At 45.4% G+C, this 10,730-nt stretch overlaps 1 protein-coding gene across 1 annotated transcript; it reads right to left on the reverse strand.

The window, feature by feature from the left end:
* Nucleotides 14–6,732, reverse strand: LOC8062170 (hexokinase-6). The gene is made up of 9 exons (XM_002458422.2): nt 6,228–6,732; nt 4,693–4,843; nt 3,557–3,739; nt 3,118–3,192; nt 2,744–2,899; nt 2,331–2,429; nt 1,848–1,978; nt 869–950; nt 14–773 (listed from the first exon to the last, which is right to left on the reverse strand). Exons 1-9 carry the CDS (start codon nt 6,524–6,526, stop codon nt 429–431), a joined length of 1,521 nt encoding a protein of 506 aa, XP_002458467.1. The 5' UTR covers nt 6,527–6,732; the 3' UTR covers nt 14–428.

Here is a 10,730-nt window from a genome sequence, read left to right on the forward strand (position 1 = left end):
GACCAATCAAACATAAGAACAAGCAAATTATATTGTAGTTGTTTCTGAGATAAAGGCAGGAGCTCTGCACATTCAATAAAAAATGAGCCCCCCACCTCTCTCTTTATTCTGGAAGACAAGATCACACAGATAAGAACTGGTTGTTTTGTGATATCGCATCATAATACAAACTTCAAGGGATTGGGGAAAAAAAAGAATTGGCAGGAGTGGAATGGCTTATTCAGACCTCCGCTTCCACTTTTTTTTCTGCCGTTGCTAATGCTAGTGATAATGTACTCCAAGCTCAATGGCACCATCCTAGCTATACCCCGCGGCTGAGGCAAAAAAGAGAGAGATGCGAATCGCACATTCGCACGAGGGTGGCTCGCGATTGAAGGGGAAAAGGGAGCAAAACGAAAAAGGTTACACTAGGAGCCGAGCTCCTAGAACTATGCAACTTCAGCATACTGGGAGTGTGAGGCTGCAAGAAGTGCAGCTCCGATTCCTGAGCCGTCGTTGGCCAACTTGACAACAACCGATGAGGCAACCTCCTCGCCGAGCAGGTCTGTAAGCGTCGCTTCTAGGCAGGCACTGAACTTCTTGTAATGCTCGTATAAGCCACCATCAATAGCAACTACAGTCCTTTGTTGACTGAAGTCACTAAGCAATTTGTCTTTGCCAAGCTTCTTCAGAATACCATATATACCAGCAGCAGCCAAGCGTGCACCTCTCTCTGCGACGAGGTCGCACACATGAAGAGTAATGTATCTTGCTTCGAGAGAAGTATCAGGAACCTAAAATAAGTAGTTCATAACACATAAAGAATCAATTGTCATTGAATATTGTATCTAACAATACCCTTTTTTTTTAACATTTGTATCATCATTACCCCCAGAATATCCTTCAGCTTAGCTCCCAGGTGCTTGAGATCATGTGAGGTGTCATGATGCATGGCTGACATATCTGGCGTCCTGCCATATCACAATCGCAATTTCATTCAGAAAAGCTTTTATTGTTGCACAAGACTTACAATTCTGCTTCACGAGTTTGTTGGATAACCTTTTTAAGTAATCTACAATACACGGTAAACAACTTGGAGCATGTGCTCATACAACAAGATTTACACTAAGAAAATCACGGTTGCCATTTCCACTTCTTCAGTTTCTTCTTAAATTAGCCTGGGTGTGATTTTAATTTTTTATTTCATTACTCTGGGAGTAAGTTTAGAACTTTATATGTTTGGGAATATAAAGATCTTAACATTATCCCAAAGAGGTAGATTTGCAAAATTTGCTGATTAGACCTAGGGTGGAGAGAAAGAGCGCTGTTTAGTAGGGCTCCTCCGGAGGAGCCGGAGCCGTTTTGGAGGAGCTACATTGTGGGAAAAAAGGAGGAGCCCTACCAAACTCCCGCCTCAGCTTCATTCATAACTTAAACTGAAAGTGGTAATTCCAATTTCCAAGATATAAAAGGTCAGGGAATTAAATTTTGTAGTCCATGTGCTTAAAAAAGACTGAATAAGTAGGGAGATTGCACCAAATTACCTCTCAGTTTACTTTAATGAATGGCCACGTAAATAAACATTTTTAAGAAAGTGAGAGGAACATTATCAAAGTCTTAAGTCTTATGGTTTCAGTTTCCAATCTGGAACCTCTATGTGGGTGAACTTTCTAATTTTGAACTTCAGATGCACGGTAGAACTCATAGTATAAACTGCCCAAGTATATCCACAATCTATCAAAATGTTGGGACTCTAGGTTGTGCAAATATGTGTGCACCTTTATATAAGTTGATTTTGGATCTTTTTTTGTGTATCCTACAAATATAAGAAAATCAATATCTTGAGTGGATGGAACGTGAAAGCAAACCTCAGTATAAATAGCTGTTCCAATTTCGGAGGAACAACATCCCCAAACAATGAAGCATCATGAGCCAGTTTCAGCAGGATCCTCCGCACAATTTCTCCAAGATACATTCCAGAAATCATCTTTTCATATATCTGACAAAAGAGTACATAGATTATGATCAAGTTCAACACCCGAATGTTTTACTCCACAAACATCTAAATAGGTGCACACCCAGGATTTGAACCCTGCTGGGTGGAGTCATGTACACACAACTCCACCAAATATAGTTATTAGAACAATAGATTAATGGTTTTGCTATTCATCAGTTACCTTTGCCCCCTAAAATCTGTGTCAACCTTTGGGACAATTGGATCTGTAAGATTCTGTATGCACATAGGTGTACAATCTGATTGGATTTGATCCAGTGGATAAAACGTGCTGACTTAAACTTAGGAAAAAAAATGAATTCTAAAATAAACAGCTGCATATATTAAATATGCATACCTGCTCACCAGGGTTCAAACTTTCAAAGTCCAAGGATTTATCATACTCTGACATTGGAAGTTTATCTGACCTGAAGTTTCCCCATTCCATGTTGATTACCTGTAGAATTTTAAATGAACCAAATGTTACATCATTAACTGGTGAGCAAATAATAAAGTAGTAAAATACAGAATGCCAAACTTATGTTGGATGAATACAATTTAACAAGGCCCAAAAGATCATTTAAAATAAAAACTCAACCAACCTATTAGGAACTAGGTGGCATTGTAATAAGAATAAATATGAATCCAAATTTGAGTTCAAGAGGAGTTGCATTGAGTGGTGGGGCGCACAACCACACCTCGCACCAACTAAACTAGCTCAGTTCCTCCAAAGACTAAATTCCACTCACTTGATGGAAGTTAAACACTTACCATATTCCCTGATCTAGGCAGTAGTCCGGTCCATTTAGGAATCGCATTTGCATGTTCCACATAAGCTGCATTTGTGCCAGTGCCCAATATTACAGCAGTAACAACATCATTATCAGCATATCTCCCACCAGCCAATGTGCCTACGGTATCATTAACCTGTACGAAAAATGTTACCTGTCAGTTTACATGATGTTGTCTTTACTTCTAAATTGTCCAATGGACCTTTGCTAGACATCAAGATAAAGCATCTCAAGAAACTGAAAGCAACATCGGAAGGCATAAGGAAATGGAAAATTCTATAGTATAGTTGTAAAACATAGGGCGTGCGATGCGAGTACTTGAGATGTAAATAGTGAACAAATTAATTTAACTACCAGAGCTGCAACTTTCATATCAAGACCCTGCCTTTCCATGGCTCTACTCAATTCAGCCACAACATCTTCTCCAACCTGCTCATAGGAATCAACAAAATCAATACTGTTTTTTAATGTAGGACACTTACAGTTGGCACAAACATCATGAATCTTAAGACATAGATCCATTTTCTCAATGAAAAGGTAGGGTTATTTGTGCCAGAAGTTCGGCAAAAAAAAAACATGAATAGATAAAGACTACTCTATTGTCAATTTAATAAGATGTGTCAAAATGAAATGCACAATCTAAATTGACACATTGTACGGTCAAGAAAAAATGTGTAGTAATTAGAAAGAAATCCATATCTTGGTGTCATAGTCAGCTTCTGGTCAAGGCACTGGTAATATAAATAAGCAATGTAGTCAACAAAGTGTAAACAAAAAGTATTCTTGCTTTTACCGTGCCATTGATGGAAAAGCCTTTGGTCCACTTAATTAGAGTCCCTGATGATATAGATGTTTGGTGCACTGGGAAAGAAAAAGTGAAACCCAGTTCTCTCTGCTTGCCATTTGGTAGGTGGAAATCTTCTCCTTCAGTCCGCACGAATTTTTCCAGCTCAGCAGCAATGAAATCAAACAGTTCCTGTAATCATGCTTTGAGAAGTGTCAGTAAAGCATGCTGATACAGGACCAGGAGACATGAAACTAGTGGGGTGAGCCCTGCAATTGCACGGATAGTATCAGGAATCTAAGTGTGTACCTTATATGTTACAAAACAAAATTTATGGATTTAACTTTTCTACATAGTTTTGTATATAAGTTATGGATTTTTGTTTTAAACATTTTGTTCTGCGTAACTTTTGTAAATACGAATTTGTTCACATAATCTTTGTTTATATAGCAGCAATGGTTTGTAAGTAAAGATAGAGGATAAATACGTGATCAGGAAAATCAAACGCCCGAAAAGGCAGCTTGTGTGTGGGTTGCTGATGAAACCATGTTTGCGTCGAAAATAGCCAAAAAGGGAAAGCATCACTTATGGGGACATTTAGCTAAACCATGTAAGGAAAGCAACCGAGCAAGTACACCATCAAAACGACGTTTAGCTAAAAAAGGCAAGGGTGATGCTTCGTCAGATTGACCACTACTTCCGTTACTAGTGACGTTTAGCTAAAAAAGGCAAGGGTGATGCTTCATCAGATTGACAACTACTTCCGTTACTAGTGAGTGACTGTTAATGAGAAACGCTCCAAGGTGAATTGCAACATTGATCTCTTAAATGCATTGCCGTGTACGACAAACTTATGCATTACCTAAAATTTATTATGTCTTCTTTTTTTTCGTTTCATTTCATTTTTTTAATAATGGAAGAAGTGGGATTTATAAATATTTACAAGGGCATTTTGTGTTGATCTTTTCATGATGGTAACGGTGGGTAACTTATAAATAGGTAGGGGGTTATGTTGAGGTAACTTTTTCATAATGGGAACGGTGGCAATGTGTTTTCCTTTTTTTTCTTATTAATTGGCGTAGCTTCGAGAGGAAACATGGATACTTCTTTTGTTACCTAAATTCGAAGACAGTACAACAACTCACCGTAGAAGTTCCAACCATAAGATGAGGCGGAATGGAGACCTCTTCATATTGTTGCTTCACGACACGTTTATCCCTTCCTCCAAGTTGAACCCGTATGACACGAAAGTTGGTCCCGCCAAGGTCCAGTGCATAAAACAGTCCTTGTTCATCACTGCAGGATGACACATGTCATTAAACAAGATAGTAACAGCAGTTGAGACGATAAGGAAGACTTCACGAAGTAAGAAACACATGCTTCATCAGCAAAATATGCTCTGTAATTGTAACTGGCTGTCATTATACTCTTGTTTGTTCCTTAATCTCTGCCCTGGTTCTGTTCTGTTCTGTACTGTGCTTCTTTTTTTATCTATTTATAATATATTTATAAGCAGCAGGGGGAAACCATCGCTGATTCCTCAAAAAAAATGGCTGTAATTTTTTATTGCAACCATATTATATTTGCGACAGATGTGTGATTCAGTAACTACATAGAAAAATATCTTGTTTCCACGATTGACAGTACATGTTACATGTTTCAATATAATAGTGCCAAACATTTGGTGACAGAGGCAGTACCGGAAAGGTGGTGCTAATATTAAATGAGACTTTAGACATTAGCCATGACGTAGAAAGGACGATATCATGGTCCTTCGTGGAGGTGAGTCCAACATGTGGGTACAGACAGAAACACGAAAGCTTCATTTATATTTATTAAAAGAAGACATTGTAGTTTTGGAATGATCTGTGAGGCATCAAACCCATAACTGTTCACCTTACTACCTTAGTTACCTCGCCAACCCAAATAACTTGTAAACGGATTTACACTCGAACTGAAGATTGGAGGCCAAACGCATTCAATAACATGCGAAGCAAAAACGAAATATGAATCACACCAGCATCCCGACAACGGTGCGGTGCTAAAGACTGCACACGTATTGCGAAGGTGTCCATGAACCAAAGCTCTACAGATGAGATAGGCTGTCTCCAACACCACACCCATTTAGAAACCCAAATCCAAAATGGGTCTCCAACACAATACCCATAGCCTCCAACAGAGTACCCATACAGAAGACCCACTTTGGGTAGACCCACTTTGGGTATCAGGAGAGCCATAACCCAAATTTGGGTATCCTCTCTCTTCGAGACCCATTTGCAGAGAGTGTTGTCTTTTAGGTCTTGTGGTTGGAGAAGACTAAAAAATAGATATGAAACCTTTTAACTGTAGCGCTACCCAGAGGACAAATGGGTCTTGTATTTTGGGTGACGATTGTCGGAGATAGTCTTATAAGGTGTCTCCCTCCTACCAGAATCAACAAAACTGTAACAAGATCAGACACACTCCACCGTCCCGCTGGTTGTCGAAACCACGTCAAAGCACCGTATCCGTATCCAATCTGGGACAGACCAACATTTCCATTTCCACCTAATTAATCGAAACCTGAATAACCCAGCGGATCGATCGGAAGACACCGCGCAAACATAAGAACAAGAAACGAACACTGTGGGCTGCCTGTGGCTACATCCATCCACGCGGACGCGGAGGATCTATCCCTTACCCGGTTGGGAGGTTGTCGACGTAGCTGATGAGCATCTTGAGCGGCGCGTGGGGCTCGGCGCGGAGGCCGCGCTCCATCTCCTCCACCATGGCGTCCGCGATGCCGCGGAGCAGCGCGGTGGGCGTCGAGAACCGCTGCTCCACCTCCTCGATCACCGCGGCCGCCTTCCTCTTCCTCTCGTCCTCCGCCTCCCGCCGCCGACGCCTCCTGCGCGACAGCGACACCACCGCCACCCCCACCGCCGCGGCAGCCGCGGCGCCCACCACCACAGCCGTCCCCACGACCGCGCCCTTCCCCATCGCGACCGACCGCCGACGCCGAGCCCTAGCCTAGCCTCCCGACCGCGCCGCGCGACCAACCCAGGTAAAAGTACGGGACCAGCTCGGCGCCCGGATCGCGAGCTACGCCACCGCAAGCCCACCGCTTGTCTTTCTCTCTCTCTCCTCGCTTCTGTCTCCGGCTCTTTCTCCGCTCGCGGAAGCGTGGGAGTGGGAGTGGGACGAGAGCCACGAGTTGGGCGTTTTCCCAGGGAATAAATCCCCCTCGCCCTTTGAAGCATTTACGGATGTACCCTTTCGTGTGGACGGCTGCGATTTGGTTGTCGTGGGCGCTGACGGTCTGGATAAGGCATGGTGCATCGTGCATGGCATGCCCTGGGTCCGGGTCATAATAAGAGGTGTTTCCTGAGGCTTTATGTGTCAAAAAGAAACTCGCGAGAGAGGTTAACGGTTGAGCGCAGGAGCAGAAGCGAGTGATATTTTCCGGCGAAGAGCCAGGGGGTGTGTCCGTAAAGTTACGAGCTAAAAATAATCAGTTGCAACCAAAACCATGTCAGGCCCCACGTATCAGCGTGACGGACCGATTTAGCTAACCGTGTCCGAACGAGATAGAAGAATGAGGGCACGTGCGGGAGGGCCCACGGAAGACGAAGCTGACGTAACGACACGAGCGCTGACGCGGACGTGTCGACATTGGAAACGGTTGCGGCGATGGCCATGTTGCGGCCTTGCGCGCGCGGTGGCCACGGCGAAAAGCGGAGCCCACCATTTCGAGCTGGCCGCTTGCAAAACGACATACCACAGCGCCTCGGCAGTCGCGCCCGACGTCACCGACAGGTGGGTCCCGCTACCGACTCCTTGACGAGGTGCGGCCGACCGACGGGTGGGTGCAAGGACGGACGGATGCGTGACTCACTGAGAAATATATGGGTGTGTTTGGCCTCAAGATGTCAATGGGGTCCATAACCCGCAACCTGATGGTATTTACTCTATTAGAATATCAATATGGAGTGAAACCAGTACACATGGGTACACAAACAGAGCAAATCCTTCACGCATTGGGTACGCGGGTATGGGGACGTTTTAGTAGTCCCCATATCCATTTAAAAATGGATGAAAAATACCTAGCCTAAAACTAAAGAAGCCCACCAGCCACCAGTCCACCGGTAGCCCATACACTGAAACCCTATGTAGTGCTAGCAAAGTACTACTCTCTACTACGTGATTTGTATGAACAATGAACTATTATGGTGTTGTGACTAGTGGTTGCAGCAGAAATTATTATGTTGCTATTTGCTAGGTATATGGTGAGGTGGCTATGTGACGATGCTTGTGAATGGCTATGTGACGATGCTTGTGAATTGCTACTATGTGACTGGTGCTTGTGAATTGTTGATGTTTGGCGGGTATGGGTGACCCGCCGGGTCTAATTTACCCACCCGGGTATGGGTCTGGGGAAATTCTCCCACCCATCACTGTATATGGGGATACCCGTGGTGTCATATTGTTGTCACGAGGATGGGTCTGGGGAGTTCATACCTGATGGGGATTTACCCATTGCCAACACTAGTTTGGCCCAACTAAACCAGGCTAGTATAAGCCTGCTTTTAGCAAGCCAAAATATGTTTATTTGGTTACCTGCTCATTTGAGTCAGGCTAGGATGAGTTTGTGTTTGGTTGGTTTACTTGGTTTACATACTGCCACCTTTTCCTCGAGCCGGTGAGTTTACCCATCTCTCTATCAGACATTGCCTCGAATAGGAAAGAGAAGAAGGCCTGACGCGTAGTGCGCGGTCCTCGCCCTCGCCTGGACCTGGACGTCGCGCGTCGGCGAACGCGAACAGCCAGGGCCGCCGCGCGCGCCGGAGTGGAAGTAGGTCGGCTACAGCACGCCCACGACGCCCACGTGCCACGGGCCAGACTCGAGCACCAGCGCCGCCGCCGCAGCAGAGTCGGCGGCGGCCTCCAACGCGGCCGGCGTGGTGGGCGCCGATGCGTGCGCCGCCGCTGCGGAGTCGATAGAGGAGAGCGCATCCGAGGCGCGGCGCTCGGCGGTGGGTTGGGCTGTGTTCCGGCGGGGGTGCGCCTCCCTCGGCCCCTCCCTTCCTCCTTCCCTCCAGTGGCCGCCGGGGACGGAGAGCGAAGAAGACTCCCTCCCTCCCTCCCTCCCGGCAGTGGCAACAGCAGCCAGCCTCGTCTGCCGTGGGGGTAGCAGGGGGCGGTGGCGGCGCGGCTGGCCTTCTTCCCGCCAGAGCCGGCGACGTACGGCATCGAGGCCTTCTTCACGCTGCTCTACTCCCATGGCAATGGCGCTGACCTCACGTTGCGCACGGAGCCGAGGCGGCGGACGGGACGGGAGAGGAGAGGGTCGGCGAGGAGGAGCCCGTCAACGAGGAGGAGGGCCTATGTCACACCCGGATGTAAAAGAGCATTCGGGTGCCAAATCACATGTGCGCCAGGATCTCAAATTCACACACATGGACCGACATCATCAATGGTACAAAACACAGTGTTCAAACGAATTACATAAATGAGAGTAAAAGTACCATTATTACAAGCCAAAAGTTTATCAAAGTGCGAATGGGAAGCATAAACTAAACTGTTCCATAAATAAAGGGGTAACTAAACGTCGACGTAGCAGGACCACCTTGCCACAGGAAGGTCGACGGTAGAACCACACGAGCCTAACAACCAGGAGACTCAGGGTAGTCCTCAGGGAAAACGCAATTGTACTCCTGATCGTCCGAGCAACCTTTAATGATTATAGCAAGGGGGAGCTCATGTCGAACTCAGCAAGCACAGACGGAAAGTAATGACATGCAAGGCTTAAAACAAGGTAAAGCTGACTTGGTTTGACTGCGGTAGCATTTTAGTTGATCACTTTTACTTAAAACTATTATTAGAACAACCTATTACTAAATATGAGTAGCATAAACCCAACCCTTAATTAGTATAAGTAGTGATTAACATCTTTTAAATGATTAACCTAATAATTATAGAAGTCCAGGGATTAACCCCAAATAATAACACAGGATAGCAATCCTGCCAACACGGAATAGTCATTCCGCCAAAACACGAGGTAGCAACCTCGCCAAGGTCCATCTCCAAGTAACCAGTGAATCCAATTTGCTCATCAAGTGAGGGTCTGGGCCGCTCGTGACCGTGAGCACGGCTGATATATCAGTTTTACACTCTGCAGAGGTGTGCACGTTCACTCCAAGTCGTGATTCCCATTTGCCCGGGGTCGCGACTCCCCAAAACACTGCCAAGGTGAGCAGGCAGGGTCTCACTACGAGACCTTTCACAGGGTCCAACTAATAGGATGCCACTCGCAAGTTTTCGCCGGGGCGCTCGACAGTCGATACCCATAGCCATGGCGTACCGATCAACCGACAACTTAATATTCATTACCCAAGTTACTTCCTCACGCCTACCCGGAAAGTAACACCCTACTAGTGGAGGTCCTGCTAATTAGTCAAGCCAGAGCCATTTAGCTTGGAGCTGCACTGTAAGTCCCAGGGGGCCGCTCCCTGACTAAGTCCTTACGGAGAGCAGAGACGGGTACGCCCGGCAAACCGGACCACCAACGGTACCCGCTCCCCCTGTCACCACCATCATCACGATGCTCATAAGCATCCAACACCGCCATCACCGCAGTGACCAAAGATTCAGTACAATTTAAGCATCAAGTTGAGTAGAGACTAATACTTGTTTAGGCATGTGTATAAGATGAGTAGAGCAGCTAAGCAAACCTAGTATAGCCTAGTCTACCCAAATATATAACCCCAGGTGAACAAGGAATAGTAAGTAAAGCTACTCATGTCCTTAGGGTTTGCATTCACTGGACACATGCATATAAAGTAAATGACATTAATGAGTAGGTTCAAAATGATCCAACGGTGTCTGCACTTGCCTTGATCGATGTCGGGTTGCTCGAACTCAGCGGGATCCTGGACCTCTTCCTTCACGAACGTCTCGTTGGCTAAACGCGACAAACATCAAGCATAGGAACAATACATGCAAGCAAACAAACTTAATCAGAAACAGTACACCAAAGCATGCGAAAACAGAAAGCAACTGCACTACTGTATTCTACTCGACGAAACGAAACCATAGCGACCAGAATCACCTAAATCGGAGTTACGATGTAAAAGTTATGGCTAAAACAAGTTGAATGGCATTTCTGTAGATAAACTGAACTATTTTTCGTAATTAAAACTAATTA

Source organism: Sorghum bicolor, chromosome 3, assembly GCF_000003195.3.
Source record: "Sorghum bicolor cultivar BTx623 chromosome 3, Sorghum_bicolor_NCBIv3, whole genome shotgun sequence".
Lineage (NCBI taxonomy): Eukaryota > Viridiplantae > Streptophyta > Magnoliopsida > Poales > Poaceae > Sorghum > Sorghum bicolor.

Excerpts from the sequence above, each read along its gene's own strand:
- LOC8062170 (XM_002458422.2), bottom strand. The coding sequence starts at position 6,526 with ATGGGGAAGGGCGCGGTCGTGGGGACGGCTGTGGTGGTGGGCGCCGCG. Across the intron at positions 4,844-6,227 it reads GTCGACAACCTCCCAACCGG|TGATGAACAAGGACTGTTTT; the intron begins GTAAGGGATAGA and ends GTCATCCTGCAG. Across the intron at positions 1,979-2,330 it reads GTTTGAACCCTGGTGAGCAG|ATATATGAAAAGATGATTTC; the intron begins GTATGCATATTT and ends CTCTTTTGTCAG.